Source organism: Phoenix dactylifera, chromosome 11 (assembly GCF_051530095.1).
Source record: "Phoenix dactylifera cultivar Ajwa chromosome 11, Ajwa_hap1_PhDact_Kaust_v1.1, whole genome shotgun sequence".
Classification (NCBI taxonomy): domain Eukaryota; kingdom Viridiplantae; phylum Streptophyta; class Magnoliopsida; order Arecales; family Arecaceae; genus Phoenix; species Phoenix dactylifera.
In genome coordinates, this window is record NC_143200.1 from 17,301,007 (window position 1) to 17,323,756 (window position 22,750).

General features: G+C 43.1%; 2 protein-coding genes across 2 annotated transcripts; both read left to right on the forward strand.

The window, feature by feature from the left end:
- The first annotated feature begins 5,087 nt into the window (after nt 1–5,087).
- LOC103711013 (transmembrane 9 superfamily member 8-like) lies at nt 5,088–15,401 on the forward strand. The gene is made up of 7 exons (XM_008796980.4): nt 5,088–5,472; nt 12,679–12,843; nt 12,964–13,073; nt 13,178–13,286; nt 13,386–13,498; nt 13,618–13,771; nt 13,921–15,401. The coding sequence occupies exons 1-7, from the start codon at nt 5,353–5,355 to the stop codon at nt 15,076–15,078; spliced, it is 1,929 nt and encodes a 642-aa protein (XP_008795202.1). The 5' UTR covers nt 5,088–5,352; the 3' UTR covers nt 15,079–15,401.
- A 3,741-nt stretch (nt 15,402–19,142) lies between these two features.
- Nucleotides 19,143–20,156, forward strand: LOC120111405 (uncharacterized). The gene has a single exon (XM_039128456.1). The coding sequence runs from the start codon at nt 19,143–19,145 to the stop codon at nt 20,154–20,156; it is 1,014 nt and encodes a 337-aa protein (XP_038984384.1).
- The last annotated feature ends 2,594 nt before the right edge of the window (nt 20,157–22,750 follow it).

Here is a 22,750-nt window from a genome sequence, read left to right on the forward strand (position 1 = left end):
GTCAGAAAGTCTCATCCAAACAAAAGTATGGCAGATTGAGTCCAAACCAGGATGGAAATTCGGGCGCCATTTTTCAATAGCTAGCTGCTGACTTGCAACAACCTATGGCCCGTTGGAGAGGACTGAGGACCCAATCCTTCTCCTCCTCTGTTTTGAAATGAAACAACAAACGGCGCAGGGGAATAGCTTTGATTTCACTTACGATCTTCCTCCGTGGTTTCAGTTCTCTAACATCAAACTCCAGAGGCAGAACCAGCACCAAGGAATTTTCCAATCAATGATATTGACCATTTCTAACAAACATCATACTCTTCATCGGTGTTAGAATTAAAGTTTTTGTTTATATAAAGGATTCTTTCTTTTCGCCTCGGGAGGATCTATCTTATTATCGAACGAATGGGAGGAGCCGTAGCAGTGAGTGGGGGCAAATGAAATTAAAGAACAATTTCAGAACTTTCTTTTCGTAGGATTGAGAACCTCAACTGAAATGAAAGATCCATACCCTGATTCGGGTTTTATTGAACGAAACCTCCTTTGATTAGGGTCAATCTTGGCAAAGGACAAAGATTGATGAGTGGAATGATCTGTTTTCATGATGAAATTTTAAGAAAAAATATAATTTTTGGATAATACGAAAAATATTATTTTAGAATATTATGATGATATATCATCTTATTATAGATGTTATTGATTGATTTTGACACCACATAATTGTAGAACTGAAATATGAAACTTGAAACTATTTGAATTTCGACCCGACTATGTTGAGGATACATTGACATATGATTTGTCATGAAAATTGTATCTAAGATTAATTAATGACATATCGTCAGCGAACCAGCGATCTTGAAGAACTTTGCTGTAAGATGATGCGCAGCTCACCATCAGAATATTAGTCAGTATTATGACCCTGCCAAGGGATGATGTGATCATAGCTTAGGATCGATAAGATGAAATTAATATTTGAAAGAATTTGAAACCATGAATAGAATTTTAAGATTTTAAGAAGAATATGATTCATATATTGGTATTCCATATATACTTATTTTCTGCAAATTATTATCTATCTGATTGCCTAATTTATTTAGCTAAAGTGATCATTGCTTATTGGGTTGTTTAGCTCATTATACATTTTTTTATTTTTTTTGCAGATTCAGAGAACTAGCCTTCTGAGGTTTTCAATATGGAAGAGCAACTAGAAAAATTGTGTCATAAGTTATCTTAGATTAGAGTTTATTTAAATTGATGTTTTACCTTAGACTAATGTTAAAATTGTAAGACATTGTAGTTGACTTAGTTAAAGAAATAAAGTTTGCATATTATTAGTTAAATTATTTCGCTGCATATTTATGATATCATGTTGAGATTAAGACTACAAATGGTTCGGATTGACTCATAACCCAACCTGACCCGCTTAAACCCAACCAGACCTGTTTTGGAGGACCCATGGGGTCGGGTTGGATCCTAAAATTGGACCCGTTCCATTTTTTGGGTCAGGTTTGAGTTTACTGAATTTAGACCCGACCCTACCCATTTGAAATTTAGGTAACTTTGAATTTTCAATCCTACGACCTGATTCGACCAGACCCGATCCAAATCTATAACATTATTTGGGCCCGTGGGGATGCAAACAAGTTCTGAAGTCATGGATGAATTGACCCGAACTAGACCCGAATTTTTTGGGTTGTGTCCAGATTATATAGGGACCCAATCCGATTTGAATAACCCGTTAGGTCAAAAATTGTAGCGGTGGATCCGATCTGACCTGACCTGATCTTCTATTGGATCGGATATGGTCCAAAATTAGGACCCAAACAAGGAACCGGGTTGGATCGGGATCACTCATCACCCGATCCGACCTATTTGCATTCTTAGTTAAGATGTCTTGCATGCTTGTGAGAAGAATTTTTTATAACTATGCGGTAGTTGATGCGGCCCGTACTTTTGGGCCGGAGGCGTGACAATCAGTGAATACAATAGCTTCAGCAAACTTCTGTTGCAACCGGCTGATTTCATCCTCCCAAACTTTTTGTCTCCCACTGATATCGCCGTCTTTCTTGAAGGACTTGAGACCACAACCTGGATGGTTTCTCCGTAGATTGCTCTGGCCCTTGACCTGACCTCCATCATCTGGCTCTTCATGCTTCTTGGTAGCTTCCAGATTAGTCACCATGTTCACTCCTACCGAAAAGATTCGCTGGGAATGCCGGGACAAGGGTTTACTCAGGCTATTGGGGCGAGAGCTCCTCGTATTCTCTATAGCCACATGAAATGCTTTCGTACTGTTGTAATCTTTGAATAGTATCCTGAATACGGGACGATTCTGAACGTCGTCTTTTTCTACTGCGTGATAAAAGAAGTCTTTTTTATGTCTATTTCTCTCTGATCAACATTTAGACAAGTAGGCAAAAGAAGAATGCATTTATAAGAAAAAGTATCATAATGATCACCCCATTTTAAAAACTTTCAAACTTTCAAACTTTAGGTTGATTCCGTCAACTAGCGGCTTTGTATACCGACCTCTAACACATGAAGTGTCTATAGGTCGGATAGCTTTGATCTCATCTAACAAATTTTTTTTTTTCTTGATGCATTTGTTCCTTATGCCAATTATTATGTAACCATGGAGATTTTTGAAAAAATAAATCATTTTTTTCTCGCACATGCAAAAAAACTAGATTAATGTAAATGAGTCAAGCTTAAAGTGCCTTATTTAAGTTTGAACAAGATTCAAGCTATGGACGGACTGCTTGTTTTAGAGATTTGATTAGAGCTTGAGATATTCAATAATAAAAAATAAAAAATCATTATTACATTTTAATTATAAGCATAGAATATTTTATATTAAATTATTAAAATAATATATAATATGTATAAACTTTATATATGTATATTTTAAATTTAATCCGTCTTAGCCCGAGCGAGCCTATCCAAGCTCTAACTCTGCTTGCATATTAATTGACATGAGATATGCTTGAGTACAATTTTAAGTTAATTCCAATATAGTTTATCAAACAACTTGCTCTTTTGTAAGTCATCTTTTTTTTTTCTTTTTTCTTTACATAGGAATGATCCATTTTAAATTTTCTGCAAGCCATTATAATTGCGTTCATATATATTCCAATATTCTTTCTTCATATATGAAAACATACATTTCTTATTTCCTTTTTAATTTTTGGAATAGAAATTCAAACATTTATTGCATGATAGTAAGCAGATTGATAAACATGTAAAGATATATATTTTAAATAGCCACCAAAGTGAGGATGTAATGGCTAATACAAAAGAATAATTTCTTAAAATATTTTACATAAATAAATACAAAGTATAAAATTCTTGTAAATTTTTGGATAATATAAATATTAGAATATATATAAGACAACTGACATGGCATGCATATTTTACCAATAGGATATTAGTCAAGCCAATAAAATTTAATAAAATGCCATCAAAACATACGATACATCAACTGGCTCATAAAATAATCCATCTTGTATTACTTTAGATGATATTATTAGCTAGTTCATAGCTTCATTTGCTAGTTTATGGATAATTTTGTGACCTTCATAGGCAAGATCACGTCTCTTATTATGAGTTTGTACACACACTTCTAAAATCATTTGATCGGCTACTGTATTGAGTGCATTTCTTCAAAAGTATTCTAAAGTTTTTCCATCCAATTGTAGAATGGAATATTATAAAAAAAATTTACTAGAGCCATGCATGAATACTCCCTTAAGCCACCAGCATGACACCTGACATAAAAATTTAACCTAGAGTGGAATATATACTGCAACTTCGATCAAATAATAATAATAATAATAATAATAATAATAATAATAATAATAATAATAATAATAATAATAATAATAATAATAATAATATAGTAAAAAAATAAAAATTTAATCTAGATTTTACTAGTAGATTTTACTATTACTTCTTTTAGTGATATAACTCGCTGTGCTCATATGAGAGCGGTTTAAACAGCGGAACCACCAAAAAATAAATAAATTCAAAGCCATCTGACCACGTTGTCCTCCCAATTTACCCGTTTTCTACGAGAAATAGTAACGGTGACTACAAGAACGGTAACCCCGAATCCACACCCAACCACGTCGTACGAGAAGACCCCAATGGCAGACACGGTAATTATCTCAAAAGGTCAGGACCATTATATTCTGCTCCCCTATTTCCTTCGCATCAACGCGAGCCAGAGGGGGTAGTTCTATATACACCCCCCCTATTGCTAAGGACACCCCCCAAAAACCAAAAAAAAAATACCCAAACTAACTTTTAGTGTAATTACCATATTGCCCTTGAAATTTTCTCATACATCCCTCCCCCCTTCCTCCTCCTCCGTTTCGTTTTAAAAAGAAAAAAAAAAACACCCCTCAAACCCCCCTTAAACCCCTCGATCCATTTACATCGTTTAGGCGATCTTTGAAGGAGATTTAAGCCCCATTCGAAGCATGGACAAGCAACTAGTGATTTGGGACGAAGAATCGGCCGCAAAGGTACGTGTTCCACCTTGTTTCGAAATTTTTTTTTTTCACGGTTCGTGCTCCGTTCGGCACTGGATCGCCGAACAAAAGGCTTCTGTTCGGCTGAACAGTGCCGAACAGAAGCCTTCTGTTCGGCAACCCTCAACCGAACAGATCTGTTCGGCTGCACAGTGCCGAACAGAAGGCTTCTGTCTGGCACTGTTCAGCCGAACAGAAGTCTTATGTTCGGCGATCCAGTGCCGAACGGAGCACGAACCGTGAAAAAAAAAATTTTCGGGAGAAGCCGGCGAGGTGGTCGGAGATCGGGAGAATGCCGGCGACAAGAGGGAGAAGGGGGAACGGGAGGGTTTTGGGCGTTGGCGAGGTGTTTTGGAGGGGAAGAGCGGGGTGGGGGGGTTTGGGGGGTGTAGAGAGCAATTTAGGTGAGGGGGTGGGGAGGGTGGGGGGTAATTTAGGAATTTTTAATTTTTTAGGGGTGTCCTTAGCAAATGGGGGGGTGTAGAGAGTATTTAATTTTTTTTTAATTTTTAGGGGGTGTCCTGAGCAATAGGGGGGGGTGTATATAGAACCACCCAGCCAGAGGGCGGAGCGCCGTTTGAGATTCGCGAGTTTTTGAATTCCTCGCCTCCACTGGTCGGGGCGAAAAGTATACGCTAAAAAACAAATAAAAAACAAAGCAAGAGAGATTTGCGAGAGACGAGAGAGGGAGAAAGCGAGAGTGGCGTCAGATCTCGATGTCTGCTTCTTCTTAGCTCTCCGGGATCTCTCAAACTTCTCCCCCTTTCGCCCCGAGAAACCCAAGCTTTCCCTCGATTCCTCTCTTCGTGTATCCCTCCACTCCCCTCTTCCGATGGCGATCTCTCGATCGCTGGCGGTCCTCCCATGGATCACGCTGGTGCTCGTGCTCTCCTTCGTCACCGGCGGATATTGCTTCTACCTCCCCGGCGTTGCCCCCGCGGATTTCAAGATGGTCAGTTCTCTCGATCTCGCTTCTACTAGGGTCAATTCGTTTTGAGTGATTCAATTATTTTAGATCTGGACTTCTTTCACTCCAAAACCCTCATTAGGAGAATCTCTAGCTTCGATTTGGTTTCAATTTCGGGAACTTGGTAGCCGATTGCTTGCGATTTGATGCGGATTTGGTTTTATTCCTTGGCATTTTCCTGGATTCGTTCGTGTTTTTCGACTCCGTGATATCTTGATTAAGATCCGAGATTTGATCTGGTTGAAGGATATATGTGCCAAGTTGATGCGTGCCATAAGATAGGAGATCTTGTATGAAATGGTTAGATCTGGTTTTAGCCGACCTGCTCGAGCCGTTTAACACTGTTATGGTGCTATTTTTGTCTTAACTTTCGTTATTGATGATCAGGGTTGATGTAACGCTCGTTGTGGTTTTGATTTCTCTTATTCTTCAGGATTCCATTGCTTTTTAAATATTGTTTCTTGCGTGCATTCCTTTTTTCTATTTCATGATTTAGAATTTAAAAATATATTACAATCAAGACCTGGCCTGTTGACAGTTAGATTTTGGCTTGTCTGGGCTTTTAATATTGTTGGCCATTGGATCTATGTATGGCATGAATTATCCATACATTTGAAGGGTTGAACCCCTATGATGTGATTCATTGCATTTCCTACCAAAGTACTTTTGGTGATTTGCCTAAAGAATTCTAGACTTAAACATGTTCCAGCTTACGCATACTTACCTCTTCTATCTTTACAATATACAGGCCATACTAATGGAAAGGATATTATAGATATTTTAAGCTTATTATTGATTTGAAAAATAGCATTAGAATTTACTTGATTTAGAAATGGAAAGAAAACATCGACAAACTCCTGATCTTAAGAACTACAAGTTTATAAGCCAAAGGAATCAAGGTTTGAAGTCCTGGGCCCGCTTGGGATGGGGTGGGACTATGAATCCCATCCACACGAGGAAAGGAGAAGAAAGAGAAGAAAGAAAGGAAAGAAAGAAGAAGAAAGATAAAAGAAAGAAAGAGAGGAAAGGAGAAGAAAAAGGAAAGAAAGAAAGAAAGGAAGGGAGAAGCAAAGAAAGAGAGGAAGAAGAGAAAGAAGAAGACAAACGAAAGGAAGGGAGAAGACAAACGAAAGGAAGGAAAGAAAGAAGAAGAGAAGGAAAAGGAAAAGTGAAGGGAAAATATAACGCTTAGCAACTAAATCCTTCTAAACCTTACTCCCTCTTATTTCTTTGATGATGTCCCTGTTAATTCAATCATCTTATATTACTCTATTATGTGATATGGAAAAATCAGCCTCAAATTTTATCAGATCATTTTTCACCTTTTCAGTTTATTGAATTCTTATATCTATGGCTATTGAGAGCACAAGAAAAAATGATTTTTTTTTTGGATTTATAATAATTTGCGATATTGTTAGTTCATGATCTTAATCTTTTTGGGAGTTCCACTTCTCTGCCATGCATTTAGTTGAGGAAGACATTCAATTTTTGTGCTAGATGTTTTGTAAATTGATTTCTAATTGACGTGACGTCGTCTAGGGGTTCATAGGTTATTCCAAACAAACTTCTTATGCTTGCATATGATTACGCAAGAATGAAGAAAAACTACATGGGGAGCATGCTTCCACCTGCAATAACAGAGGGCCTAGACCAACCATAGATGGATCCATGCATTACCAAATCTTGCAAAATGAAGGAAGGTAGTGAACTATGGTGGTGATTGAACGATTGGAAGCATAGCCAGGCAAATATCCACTAGGAACTCACATCCAAGAATCAACATGGTTCAAATCCAAAAAGGAAAAATACTACTACGTAATCAATTGATGCATGCACAAGATGCCACCAGTTAGTTGAATGGAAACGATGGCTAGAATCTAAAATTTATTTATTAGCTTCTAGTTCTTGTCTTGTAGGAGCTTAAAACTTTTTAAAGAAAGAAAGGCAATCAGATAGATGTGATTTGAAAGATTGAGACTCTTCCTAATTGTGTACCAGCCAAAGTTTGGTCAAGAGGGGAAGCAATAAGAATGAACAAAGGGCAAGCAGAAGATGATTCAAATCTTGGTGGGTCAAACCTTGGGATGTTGGGATGGGGCATCATCCCAAGTGTTGGAACAAACTTGTCCCATTGTTATACCACCATCCCATGTGGTGTGTCCCAGGACATCCGCTATCCCAAGTGTAGGGACGAGATGGGACAGGATGACATTGTGTCCAGTTCATTGGAGACAGCCCCGGTCCACCGGATTTGAGTCATTAAGCATTTGGAAGTTAATAGCGCTAAGAAGTTGCTAAAATGTAGGAATTTGGATGGTTGCACATAGAAATTAGGATCAGCTTTGATTCCACTACATTGGAAAGGAACTTGAGTTTGAAAGCTGGATAAAATGCACAATAGTAAGCAAATAGATTGAGCAATGTAAAGAAAGATTGTTATGGCCGGTCAGCATGCTACAGAGACCATGGGTTCCATGTGAATCACTGCCATGACTTGTGAAAGTGTCACTTGTTTGCCTCCTTCAATTCAACATCAAGATGCCGCTAGAACTTCCTACAAATATGGCACTACGTGATTGGTAGGGAATCAGCACCCTACTATAATTACACTTGAGCAGTTGATATCAAACTTGACTATACAGCATCATTCACAGAAGGCTTTTCTCTTTCTAGGCTCTGTTGGATTAGCAAGACTTGCAGATATTTTTAGAATTTAGGGCTCGTTTGGTTCGCAGGAAAAGAAGGGGGGGAAGTGTGGTCAACAGGAAAGTAATGAGATGCCTCTTGTTTGGTTGGAGTTTTCAAAGGAGAGAGAAGGAAAAGTTATATTTCCATGGGAATATGATTCCCGCATTTCATGGAAAAGTTACTTTCCCATGAGGTGGGAATCACTCCATTTTTACTTTTTCTCAAAAAGTCTCTTCAGCATTAAAGAAGCATTAAAGAGGCATTAAAAACCTAATTTTTATTAAGGGCATAATAGGAATTATACATAACTTTCCTAAGAAAGTGGATGGCCAACCAAACATAAGCACTTTGGAAATTTGTCACTTTTCCATGGTCAATCAAACATGCCAAAAGTACTTTCCTAGGCATCCTCTTCCTAGAAATTTGTTTCGCAGGAATCATATTCCTAGGAGGAAAAATGCTTCCCGCGAACCAAACGAGCCCTTAAGTCAAACCCATAATTTCACGAAAGGAAGGCAAAGAGAACCGAGCCAATCATTTTGCTTGCTGGGAGACATTCTAGGCAATTTGGTGCGTACTATGCTGTCTCAAATGTATCGAATGCAGAGGATGAAGGTGCAAGATGCACCTTTGACTCCCATCCATACTAGTAAGATTTATTGTTGACATCAAGCTGATAGCAGTATATAGTGGTCCTCTGGTGCATTGGATGAATCCAACAATCAAATATGGGCACTAGGTTGTTTACATGTTCCAGCTTGTGCAAAGGCTGATTTCATGCTGATGTTGCATTTCCATCAATTCACTTTGAGTTAGATCATTTCAACGGAATCCTGAAACCTAGCTTGATATAGAATTTGGCTCATCATCTAAGACTACTACTTTATTAGGTGCAACGTTCACCAAATCGATCCGAACTGGGCGGTTCGGCACATACCGAACCGGACCGGCACCAAATCAAGATAGTTCGGTGAGTCGGTTCGGTTTATAACCCCCTTTCCCTCGAATTGAGCTGGCTATTTGGGAGAGCATTTGCTCTCTCTCTTCTTACTTGCTCAGTTGCTTGTCCTGCTTGCTTCATCTCTCTCCCCTCTTCGATGCCGATCAATGTCCATCGGCATAGATCGACGCCGAGGTAAGCCCCCATCTCTCTCTCCCCCGCCTCTCCCTCTCTCTCTTCCTCTCTTTCCTCCCTTTTCCACCTCTCTATGAGCCCCCTCCCTCTCTCTCCCCCTCCCTCTGCCTTCCTCCCTCCTCCTCTCTCTCCCTCCCACTCCTCCCTTTTTGGCTCTCCCTCTCCCTCTCCCTATCCTTGGTTCAGTATGGCCCGGCTCGATATAGTACGTACTAGTACTATACTAAACGTGTTGCTGGTTGGTACAGGCCCCGGTACTGGTTCGGCATACCTAATATTATTCAAGATTCCTACCAACCCTTGAATTGATCTTGGTATGAATCTCAAGGGAGGGCTGACCTTGGATGGGAGAAAATGGGTTTCAGGCTCCAAAGTTTGGCAGGGTTTTGGTGCTTTGGAAATTTGAGGATGTATTCTTTCTTTTTTTGTGAATAAAGGTAAGTCTGGAATATAAGGTTGAGGTCAAACTTGCCTTGGAGTGCTATTATTTGAATGATGGGACTCTAATTGATGGACAAGGAAGGTCTAGAATTGATTATCTCTTATCCAAATCAAATTTTCAGCTTTGTTGGAACCTAATATAATTTGAATCTATTTTTTTAGAAGGGGATTGTGTTTAATCAACTAATTGTTGCAATATGAGCAAACATAAAGGAAAAGATTTCAATTTTTCCCCATAATTGTGACTATTTTTGGAGGATATTGTCACTGCCATGGTTTATCACAACCAACTGAAGGAAAATGGTTGAAAACGTGGAAACACTTTTTACCAAAGGCATCTGACAAAAAAAATTGGAGTTTTTTACTTTAGCCTTGGGCTTGATGTAAATGAAGTTTGGCCATATTTCTTCATGTTTATCTTGCATCCAGTTTAAAAATCCTTATGTTAATATTTTGTGTTTTTCCCTTCCTTTTCCTATGATTTTTATTGGTAAAGTTTAACTTTCCCCATTTAATAATGGAAATATCTGTGCTGCATGGACAATAAGATATGTGAGTCCACACATACTCTCATGATATGGTGCTTTTCCAATTATCAAAATTTGAGAGAGGTCTCTAGTTGTTAAGTTCTGATGATCAGTGGAGCAGAACATTGGGTTTTGAGATGTTCATATGAAGTTTCGTATTTTAAGTTCCAACTAATTATTATTCAAAAGGAGAAATATCAATTTGGCCTTTCAATTTTACCATGAACTTTGTCTCCAATATCCCATTCCTAATAAATGCTATAAATTTTTAATCCTTCCATCTTGCTCAAGGATATAGTAGTCAATTTAGATAAATACCAAAAAAAATATTGCAGGTTCAAGTTTTTATTTGGACCTCCTCAGATGACAACATAGTGGGCAATAATTGTTTATAGAGCTTGTGACTTTGGAACCATGGATCTAGTTTTAATTGCATTAAGAGTTCATGGCACACTTTCTTGGGGTTGTAGCTACCTATTTAACCCCATCTTAGGTGAAGTTGCTTGTACTTCATAGGGTCTTTGAATGACCAAAAATTGAACCTAGACTTCCAATTTATGCAATGGAAGTTAATAATTTTGGGTAATTACTGATTTTTGGTATATCTGGAGTGTGGTCCATCCACAATTTCATGCTCATGGACACTAGGGACAAACTTGCTGCAGTATGATTGGGCATATTATATAAAGAGTGGAAAAACAGATTCTTAATTGCTTGTTGTCACAAATCATGAAATTTTGATGGAATTATGAAAGTATGAAGAAGAGATGATATTTGACAGACTCACATAACATTGCCCAGTACAAAACTAAATAGTACATATACACCACATATTTGTTGAAAATGTAATTTATCTAAGACTTGCATACTTACAATATGGCTATGATTGTCAGTCTCTTCGCACTTATAATTTTCCAGATTTGCCATACTAGCTAGATTTTTATTCTCCACCATGGCAGTTCCTCTTAAAGGAAAAGAGAATTCTGGTTTATGAAGAGCGCCCCATTTAGTTAGCCCGACATATGAAGACTCAAATAAATATATCATAGTTGAATAATTTTGGAGTTGCAGGGGATTCACATTATGCTAAACATTTTTGTGTGTACATCACCTTCTAGATTGTTAGTTCCCTCTCCCACTCCATTGAGTTCATTTTGAAGATTGATGCTGAAGAAAGTTGTTAACCAACCGGGAGGCTTGACATTAAGGGCTTTTCTGTGGTCACTCTTCCCGCCACCAGATCTTTCATAACCATAACCCAAAGCCATCAAGCCTTCTCCAGTCATTCTTATCAAGGGATAATTCTTTGTCGCAATGTGTCTGTGTTTATGTATATGTGTATACACAGACATTCGTGAAATCACTCGACCCTTCCAGAAAGTTAGATATTTATAACAAAATACTTGGAACCAAGGTCGGCGAAACTGGTACCGGGCATTGTACCGGTTCTCCGGTGGCACGAGTTAGTACGGGCCTACGTTTTGCTGTGCTGGGCCAGTATCGATAGAGGAGAGGGCGACATAGACCATGGGAGAGAAGAAAAGAGAGAGAAGGGGGAGAGAGAAGGATGCGGTCTCGCCTCCTGCCTAGGCGTCGACCACCACCGGCCTTCCGCTAGCGTCCGCGACCCTATGTCGGCCTCTCCCTCTCCCTCTCCCTCCCTCCCTTGCTCGCTCTCTCTTTTCCTCTCTTTCCTTCTCCTTCTCTGCCTCCGGCAATGGATTTCTTTTCTGTTGCCGGTGCCGTACCGGTGAGCCTTTGGTACGGCTCGAAACGGCCGAAATGGCCCGGTTTGGGATGGTTCCGCCGACTCTGTTTGGAACAATAAGAAATAAAAAAGAAAAATAGAGAGAGAGAGAGAGAGAGAGAGAAATAGAGAGAACCGAGTGAGAAAAATGAAATCCTCAAACATTTATGTTTCGTCTAATCTTTTTATTGTTCTTAAACTTCTCTCTATGTGGTTATTGATCTATATCCTTGACTTAGTAAAAGAACAGAAGCAATCCCTTTAGATCATTTAATTCCCTTTTAAGGGTCATTACTTGATAATTGCTGCAAAGAAAATCTAGGATCATGAAGGATTTAAGCTTGGTGGTTCATTTATTATTCTAAATAATTAAACTGGCTTTAGGTATGTGCTAGTTTTCTGATGCCCTCTTGAATTTCTTTCTGATTTGGTTAGTTTTGTTTAGTTATTGAATTATACTGTTGTTGAATTCCATAATTGATGATTTTATTGTGTTTGTACTTTTCTTAATATTATAGCTAGGAACTTTAGGTTTGTCTAGTTCTTTGTGATCATTCAGTTAACTTATAAATTTGATCTCTTTTCCCTTTTATTCTCTACTCCTTGTTTTCATTACCATCATGAGTCACACAATGTAATGGGTATGGCTGCAGAAAGATCCACTTCCGGTGAAGGTGAACAAATTAACTTCTACAAAAACCCAGCTTCCATACTCCTATTACTCACTACCTTACTGTAGACCAGATACTATAGTCGATAGTGCTGAAAATCTTGGGGAAGTTCTTCGTGGTGATCGTATTGAGAACTCTCCTTATGTGGTTAGTTGCTCTGTTACATTTTCAAGTTATCTTTTATTTGTCCAATATTACAACTTCCTTTTGGGTTTTTTCTGACTTTTCTTTTTGGGTTTTTGGTTTTTGGTTTTTCCCTTGCTTTAGTTTGAGATGAGAGAGCCCCAAATGTGTCAAATTGTCTGCAAGATTACACTCAGTGACAAAGAAGCTAAGGACCTCAAGGAAAAGATAAAGGACGAGTATCGGATCAACATGTATGTCAACTAGTATTAACCAAGCTAACATTTTTTGCAATTAAATATGAATTTTGAAAAATTCAAGCCTTATAGATTTTGTTAATGCTCATGTTGAATCACAGGATTCTTGACAATCTTCCACTAGTTGTTCCTGTAAAAAGGCTTGATCAGGATTCCCCTACAATATATCAACATGGTTTCCAAGTTGGTGTCAAAGGCCAATATACTGGGGTAAATACATCTGATAGTAATAAAAAGAAACTGCTTCTCCTTTGTTGTTTTAAAAAAACAAATGGATCGTTATGTGACTAAAATTTCATCTTGATGTAGAGCAAGGATGAAAAGTATTTTATCCACAATCATTTATCTTTTCTAGTCAAGTATCATAAAGATGTTCAAGTGGATCTTGCAAGAATAGTGGGTTTTGAGGTCAAGCCATTCAGGTTGATTTTAACTTTCATGATGCTATTTTTGAACTAGATATACAACGTTTCAGAAAGATCCCTTTCTTACTTTTATTGTCGAATGTGGACTATTTGTTTGTAATTTATGTATATTTCAGTGTTAAACATGAGTATGAAGGGGAGTGGAATGGTGTTAAGACTCGCCTGAGCACATGTGACCCCCATGCCAAGCGTTTGGTTGTGAGCTCTGATTCTCCACAAGAAGTGGAAGCAAACAAGGTGATCATATTCACATATGATGTTGCATTTGAGGTAAGATTATGGACTACTATGAGTTCCTGGTAATATGATCATCCAAAACTGGGTCTAGCATGTATAGGGTTGCTTAATTATGCACTTTTAATGAAATATTGTCAAGTTTTTTTTTTTTTTAAATAATTTTCTTTCCTATTTTATTTCAGGAAAGTGATGTGAAATGGGCATCTCGATGGGATACTTATCTTTTAATGACTGATGACCAAATTCACTGGTTCTCTATTGTCAATTCATTAATGATTGTCCTTTTTCTTTCTGGGATGGTGGCCATGATCATGCTGCGAACCCTTTACCGAGATATTTCCAAGTACAATCAGCTGGAAACTCAAGAAGAAGCCCAAGAGGAGACGGGATGGAAGCTTGTCCATGGGGATGTCTTCAGGCCTCCAGCAAAGTCTGACTTACTGTGTGTTTATGTTGGCACAGGTGTCCAGTTCTTTGGCATGCTTCTTGTAACCATGATTTTTGCACTTCTCGGTTTCCTTTCTCCATCAAACCGTGGAGGTCTGATGACAGCCATGCTCCTGCTTTGGGTCTTCATGGGTCTCTTTGCTGGGTACTCCTCTGCCCGTCTCTACAAGATGTTTAAGGGTACAGAATGGAAGAAAATCACCCTCAGGACAGCATTCACGTTCCCTGGAATCATGTTTGCTATCTTTTTTGTCTTGAATGCCCTTATCTGGGGGCAGAAGTCTTCTGGCGCTGTGCCTTTCACCACAATGTTCGCCCTTGTACTGCTCTGGTTTGGTATCTCGGTGCCTCTTGTGTTTGTAGGCAGCTATATCGGGTTCAAGAAGCCAGCAATCGAGGATCCTGTGAAGACAAACAAAATCCCCAGGCAGATACCTGAACAGGCTTGGTACATGAATCCAATGTTCTCAATACTGATTGGAGGCATCCTTCCATTTGGAGCTGTATTCATTGAGCTCTTCTTCATTCTTACGTCGATTTGGCTGCACCAGTTCTACTACATATTCGGGTTCCTCTTTCTTGTATTTGTCATCCTCATTGTCACCTGTGCTGAGATCACGATTGTGCTGTGCTATTTCCAGCTGTGCAGTGAGGATTACTTGTGGTGGTGGAGGTCTTATCTAACCTCGGGGTCTTCTGCACTGTATCTTTTCCTCTATGCAATCTTCTACTTCTTCACAAAGCTGGAGATTACAAAGCCAGTGTCTGGCATTTTGTACTTCGGCTACATGCTTATTGCCTCATATGCCTTCTTTGTGCTGACAGGCACAATTGGCTTCTATGCTTGCTTCTGGTTCACGAGACTGATCTACTCGTCTGTTAAAATAGACTAATAGCATGGTTGCGTCATATGAGTTGCATGTACAAGGAAGTGATATTCATCTCAACAGGTTCCCATTTACCTCTTCTGGAGTCTAAGAATCTGGCCTCTTTTTTTGAATTTTAATGTATGTCTGATTTCAATGTGATTCTAGTGCGAGAATCAGTTATACCCACCCGTTTCGGGTTACTAGGATGAATATGGCTTTAATCATTTTTTCTAATTTGTTAGTGTTTCTGATGACAAGGAGGGTGGCTAGTGGTTTAAATAAGAGTTCCTATACATTGTTCTATTTCATGTGTTGTCTATATATTTTAAGAAGTGTTACTTATTTCATTGTTCTAGTTGTACCCATGACTCTGATCGCGTGTTCATTTTTTTTGTCTTTATTGTTTCCTGCACTTCAACAGTCATAGAAGATCACAGATTTAACATAGAAATTGCTTGTTATGTCTCTCACTGCTGTTGAACTTCGGGGATACTCAACTGAAATTGCTTTTGTCCTTGATACATCATTTCCAGCTTCTTTGATATGGGAAAGAATTAGAATCATTGTTTCTGGGCACCGTACCTTGTATACAAAGGGTGGTGTTTTAGGATTTTTGGCTTGTGAAAGCTTAAGGAATGTTATGGCTTTAGTTTTTGGGTATATTGTTTTTGTTGCGGGTGGTTGAATGAAAAGACTGCGATGTAGGTGTGCATGGTGAATTGTTGTCTAATTCGGGCAAATCTTTGTCCAACTTTTCTTGTTTTATGGATGATATAATTGCTGATAAAATTTAATCATATGTCATAACAGAAGAGAAGGTAGCGTCCATCATGTTACAATAAAATGTGTCGGTCCTGCCTCTGCTGGCTGGAGAACTTGAGAACTTTCCCTCAACGACACGGCGAATCCATCATCGCGGGTCTGTGTGGAGATTTGCTGCACCGGCCACCTCTAAACTGTTACCAATCATTTAAATATTTTAAATATTGAGGTGGGATTCATCTGGATGGATGGGATTTGATGGATAGGGTCGGACGGATTTGTGATGGGTCCACCGGACATGGATCATCAATAGTTAGGTGCATCAATTGTTGTTTGATAGTCTAAAAATTTTGATACCAAAAACTCTTTGCAGAGATGTCTTTGTTTGCAAAAAGAAACATCATTATTTATTTTCAAAATTAATCCATTTTAAGATTTTTTAGACTGGTACCTTTATTTCCTTAATTATATATGTTCAAATTTATCTTAAACGTTGTAGGCAGTAGTATTTGATATTAAGCATATCCTTAATACTTGGAAAGTTTTTGTAAGTAGACACGAGGTCAGAGATATAATGGTCCAATAAAATTTAAATCAATTTGTTTCTTAAAAAATAATGGTTATATTTTTGGTAAATTCAGTTAGTTTCTTTGTACAGAATTATCTTAACTACATTTAGTTTTGAGGACCTTGCAAAAAGAGAAAATAACCGCATTATTCATTTTAGAAAGGTCAACATTTTGGTTTTTGCAAGAATCGTCCTTTTGGTCTTTACTGGATCACTGTGTTTGATCCAAAGTAGAGTCATGATGATCATTGAAGTCCAAAATTGGCTGCTTTTGCCAAACAAGAAAGTAATTGTTTTTTTTCGAAATAATTGAATAACTTATAATGAATTTTTTTCTTGAATATGAATTTTCTGTTAACTTCTCAAAAATAATTGGTTTTCAAAAATTGGTTAAGGCTTGGACTTTGCCTAGATAATTGCCTTGTGTACGTAACTATGAACCTAATATTATCGCGTATAACTTGGCTAATTTTGGCCCTCCAAGTTAAGCTTAAACATTCCTCTAGACTTAGCTTGCTTCTGTAGTAGACTCAATGTGATTCCATGACTGAGGGATGACAATCGTCAGGGAGCCCCAGCACTTGTGCCGCTGGTGCTGCTTCCCATCCTTGGGGAGGATGGCGACAGGGACTCCCGGTCCTGAGAAGCCAGGAATGGGCAGGGGTGATAAGGGGGCGCAACAACAGTCGCGCGCAGGTGAGAAGAACCGGTCTTGGGCGGATGTGGCGACGGGTCACTCGAAGATGCCGACCTGGTCCAACCATCAAATCTCATCCGCGGAGCTGGAGAGCCTGAAACGGCGATTCACGGACGTGGTCGACATCCCGTCGGAGAAGATGGAGCTGGCTAGGGCGGCTTGGCGTGATACCGCGGTTATCATGCATAGCCTGGGGCGCCGGGTTCCGGTGGAATGGATCAGCCGAGAGCTTCGGACGGTAGGGAAACTCGACTACGACGTCGAGGATTTCACGATGGCGGAAGAGACGTTTGCCTTCCGGTTTCGGTGCGAGAAGGACCGGGAGGCTGCCATGGAGGCCGGTCCTTGGCTGGTGGCAGGGCAACTCCTGGCGATGGAGCGATGGCAGCCTAACTTCGTGCCGGGGGCCAACAGGCTGAGGCGGGCGGTTATTTGGCTACGGCTTCCGAGCTTGCCGATGGAATATTGGAGGAAGGAACTGATTTGGAGCATTGCGGAGAAGGCAGGCCGGCCTCTGGCGCTGGACAAGGTCACCGACCAAGGCCGGAAACTGGGGTTTGCCCGTGTTAAGGTTGAAATGGATGTCGGCGAACCATTCCGGCCAGGGACCTTCATCCAGGTTGGTGCAGATTCTCATTGGCAGGCGTTTCGCTATGAGAATCTGCCTGGGTTCTGCTACAGGTGTGCCAGGCTTGGGCACGGAGAGGGTGTTTGCCCGTTTCCTCCCACAACTCCGGCGATGTCCGGCGAACAGGGAGATTCCCTCCCCCAGGATCAAGGGGCGGAGTTGAAGGAGGGGGACAGGCTGGGAGGAGTCCGGGTTGAACTCGGTGTCTGATCTAATGGGCCGAGCGGAACCTAGGCGGGTTGAGGCGGTCGGGCCGGATCCAGGCCCATCAGCGAACCCTAAGGACGGATTGGGTCAGGCGAGAGTGGGCCAGGCTAGTGCTATTGGGTTGGCCCGTGGAAAGGGGCCAAGCCCAATGAAGCGGACTCGCAGCCCGACCAAGTCGTCCAGGGGCCCGGGGGCGCGACGGAATGCACCGGATCATCTCCCTCGGTCAATATCGTCGTCTTCCTTCGACGATCCGAAGCTCCGACGAAGGGAGGAAGGAATAAGGCACTTCCGGAGTGCCTCCTTGCCGCCGGTGAGGCCCCCAAGCCGGCCGGCCACGAAGGGTGGCCCTGTAGTTGCGGAAGCTACGGGGCCAGCGGCGGTCACCTCTACGTCGATCAGCTCCGGGTCGGTGGTGGTGGAATTGGTTCCTCAGCCGAGGGAGGCTGTGGCTGGTGGCGGTGAAAAGACACCGGCTACAGGGAAGTCCCTGGAGGTTGGGTCGATGGAGGGGCTGTTGGCACCGACTGTGTAGAGTGGAGCAGCCGCGGGTCTGCTAACAGAGGGGTTGTCAGCTACGGGTGAAGTGGACTTCTCTGTGCCGATGGAGCCCTCCCTTGGTGCATCAGCGAAGGTGGTGATGAGAGGCATCCCAAGCAGCTCTGGTCAGGGCTCTGGCTCCCCGATTCATACCCACGGGATGGTGGTGGACCTGCTGCGCGCGGTGATTCAGGGTGGTGGGATGGAGTCCGTGGAAGACACAAGGGGTTCACAGAGTGAGGTTAGCCCAAGTCAGGGGCGAGCCTCATCCTTAAACCATATTGATAAATGAAAATCCTAGCTTGGAACTGTAGGGGGGCGGCCAAGCCTTCATTCTTGACGACGTTCAAGAGATTAGTTCAACTTCATTGTCCCGAGGTTTGTTTTATTTGTGAAACACGAATTTCTGGAGAAGGGTTGCGCCGGGTGTTGCGGAGGTTGGCTGTTGATTGGGAGTCCTTTGTGATCGAGTCTCAGGGCTTGTCTGGAGGTATTGTGATGCTGTGGAGACGTGGAGTAGCCTCAATTGATGTCTTTTGCAACTGCCAGCAGCAGGTTGTGATGGTCATCTTGGAACCGAATGAACCCCCATGGGTCCTATGTGGGGTCTATGCCAGTACTGATACCGTACCAGGAGAGTCCTCTGGGGTGAGCTGACATATTTGTTGGCCCAGGGGGTGCCGACTATGGTAGTGGGAGACTTCAACTGCATCCTTGGCCCCTCTGAGAAACGAGGAGGCAGAGTCTATTCTGATTCAGTGGACAGGAGGGAGTTTCGAGAGTTTCTGGATGCGTCTGGCTTAGTGGATCTTGGGTTTGCCGGACCGCGATTCACATGGTGTAACAATCAAACTGGACGACCGAGAGTATGGGAGCGGCTTGACAGGGCCATTGCCTCCCCGGACTGGATTCAGCGGTTCTCCTCCTACCAGGTTAGCCATCTTGCTCGGATTGCATCAGATCACTGTCCTCTTTTGATCTCTACAGCTTCAAGTTCTAGTTATCATAGTCCTTTTCGCTTTGAGAAATTGTGGTTGTCTTATCCCCAATCTTGGAGAATAGTTAGAGAGGCTTGGGGCTTACCAGTACAGGGAGATGCCATGCAGAGGGTGTCGCGGAGATTGGAGCTCACCAAGCGCCGTCTTCGCAGATGGAACAGGGAGGTAGTGGGTAACATATTCAGGAGACTAGAGGAGGTGGAGGGTATGATTGCAGATCTTCAGGGGAGGGAGGACCGTGAGGGGGAGCTGGAGGAGGGTGAGATGGCGGACTTGCGACGCTATTTGGCGTCACATCATTCCTTGCTGCATCAGCAGGAGACAATTTGGCGGCAGAAGTCGAGGGTCCAGTGGGTCAAGGAGGGTGATAGGAACACTAGCTTCTTCCATCGATCGGCGGTTATTAGAAGGCAAAGGAATATGATTCGGTCGTTGAGGGTGGGGGCGGGCCAGCGGGTGGTGGAGGACAGTGCAGTGAGACAGGCTCTGGTTGAGTTTTTCAGATCCAGGTGGACGGAGGTAGAGGGGCCCTATGTGATGGATCAGCTTCCCAGGCCGGCAGTCCGGGTTGAGGAGTCAGAAAATGCAGCATTAATCCAGCCAGTGTTAGATAGAGAAGTGCAGGAGGCAGTTTGGGCCCTGGGGGAGGACAAGGCACCAGGTCCGGATGGATATCCGCCCTTCTTCTTTCGGAGGTATTGAAGTATCATTCGGAGGTCAGTGGTGGAGGCAGTGCAGTTATACTTCTCTCGAGCAATGATGGCAGATGACTGGCAGGTCACTTATATCACCCTGATTCCGAAGCGTCAGGATGCGGCGGAGCCGGGCCACTATAGGCCCATTAGTTTGTGTACTACTCTGTACAAGGTAGTAGCGAAGATCATGGTTGAGAGAATGAGGGCCTTGTTGCCTAGCATGATTAGTATGGAGCAGGGGGCGTTTGTGGGGGGGACGGAGTATATCGGATAATATCTTGCTAGCACAGGAGATGATGGGAGACTTGCAGCGTGCTTCTAGGAGGCGGTGTTTGATGGCTGTGAAATTGGATATGGAGCGTGCTTATGATCGGATCCGCTGGGACTTCCTCAGGCGTGCATTGGAGAGCTTTGGATTCCATCAGACCTGGATTGACTGGGTCCTTGGCTGTGTGCAAGGGCCTAGTTTCTCCATCTTAGTCAATGGTACTCCACCCCCCTTCTTTCGAGCCACTATGGGGCTTCACCAGGGATGTCCTCTGTCCCCATACCTGTTCATTATTTGCTCTGATGTACTTTCTCGTTGCCTACATGTAGCTTGCGAGGACCAGGGGTTGGCTGCCTATAGTCCAGCCCCTGGTGCCCGGTCCATTTCTCACTTGTTGTTTGCAGACGATTGCCTGCTGCTTGCCAGGGCGAGAGCGAGGGATGCCCGGACCTTTCAGAGAGTGTTGACTAAGTACTGTGCGGCATCTGGACAGAGGATTAATCTCCAAAAGTCGTCTATACATTTTAGTCCGAGCACGGAGCGGAGGGTGCGACGGGAGATCAGGGGGATATTGGGGATGCGAGAGCTGGAGGGGGCATTGGACTATCTTGGAGTCCCGATTACTGGGAGGAGGCTGCGGGTGACAGAGTGCTCCTCATTGGTGCAGAGAGTTCAGAGTAGGCTTGAGGGTTGGAGGGCCTCATCGCTTTCTATGATGGGCAGGCTGACGCTGGTCAGGTCAGTGCTCTGCTCCATGCCGGTTTACATTATGGCTCACACAGTTGTGCCGAAGACGGTGCTGGTGGGGATTGAGCGGCTTATGCGTAGCTTCTTGTGGGGCTCCTTGGGGAGGGGCCACGGGGTGCATCTGGTAGCCTGGGAGAGAGTTTGTCTGCCTCTGAGCGAGGGTGGCCTGGGGGTACAGTCACTTCTGGCGAGGCGAGAGGCACTCCTGGCGAGGCGGGCGGTGCAGTTTGTGCTGGAGCCACAGGGTCTCTGGAGTCAGGTCATGATGGCGAGATATGGTCGAGCAGGCTTCGTGGGCCAGGTGGCGGGTAGTCGGAGGAGCTCCTTCATGTGGCGGGTGGTTGGGAGGTATCTGCCTATGGCTCAGGCACACTCCAGGTGGTTGATTGGCGACGGTCGGACTATTGATGTGATGGAGGACCCATGGGTGGATGCCCTCCCGCTGAGCTTGTGGCCGACGATGATCAGAGGTGAGAGGGCTGCGGGGCTCCGGGTATGCGATCTCCTCGTGCCAGGGGAGATGGAGTGGGACGAGGACAGACTGGGCCAGTTATTTGGGGAGCACTTAGCGGAGCGGGTTCGGGCTCTTCCCGTTCCTGGATCAGCAGGTCCAGATGTCAGGGTCTGGAGCACTACATGAAGGACCAGAGTTAGAGTGGGTGATGTTGCTCGGGTTTTTCTGCAGGAGTCTGAGCTGGGTAGGGACTGTGGTTGGATATGGAGGTTTGGTCTACACCAGAGGGTGGCACTATTCCTCTAAAAGGTGGCCTGGGACCGACTGCCGACTAGTTCAGAGCTGAGCCGACGGGGTGTTGGCATTTCCCCCCTGTGCACGCTCTGTGAGGTGGAGGAGTCAGTGGATCATGTACTCTTTCAGTGTGGTTGGGCGAGGAGGACTTGGAGACTGTCAGGACTACCAGCGGGCGCTTGGAGCCGGAGGGAGTGCTTCCTGGAGGAGGTTCGGAGCTGGTCTAGCTCCCCACAGACGCGCTTTGCGGCTATCAGAGCGTCATGCATAGCTTATCAGGTTTGGTTGGCCAGGAACGTCCGTATTTTTGGTGATATCAGTCTGTCCCCGTGGTTTGTGATGGAGCGGGCCCGAGCACAGGCTGCGGACTTCTTCTACGCAGACATGGACCATGGACCTTTGACAGTTCGGGACACCTGGGGCTCCCACTCTGCTTCGGCAGCTCCTCATGTGGTGTTTTTCACCTGGGAGCCCCCACCCCCGAGCTTCCTCAAGGTTAATTTTGATGGTTCAGTCCAGGAGGGTGGTAGGAGGGGTGGAGCCGGGTTTGTCATCAGGAGCCCGGAGTCCAGCATGGTGGCAGCAGGAGGCTGTTAGATCTTCGACAGCTCGGTTCCAGGAGCAGAGCTGCGTGCGGCTTGGATGGGGTTGCGATTTGCGCGACTTGTTCTTCGGGCGAGCTCCATCATCTTGGAGGGAGACTCGGCCACGGTGATCAGCTGGATCCGGAAGGGCTCTCACAGCGAGAGGGGAGTTCATCCATTGCTCCGGGATATATGGTTGATGCTGAGGGAGGGGGTACTATGTCGAGCTGTGCATGTATACCGAGAGGCCAATG

Excerpts from the sequence above, each read along its gene's own strand:
- LOC103711013 (XM_008796980.4), top strand. The coding sequence starts at position 5,353 with ATGGCGATCTCTCGATCGCTGGCGGTCCTCCCATGGATCACGCTGGTG. Across the intron at positions 13,287-13,385 it reads TCAAAGGCCAATATACTGGG|AGCAAGGATGAAAAGTATTT; the intron begins GTAAATACATCT and ends ATCTTGATGTAG. Across the intron at positions 13,499-13,617 it reads TTTGAGGTCAAGCCATTCAG|TGTTAAACATGAGTATGAAG; the intron begins GTTGATTTTAAC and ends TGTATATTTCAG.
- LOC120111405 (XM_039128456.1), top strand. The coding sequence starts at position 19,143 with ATGGTAGTGGGAGACTTCAACTGCATCCTTGGCCCCTCTGAGAAACGA.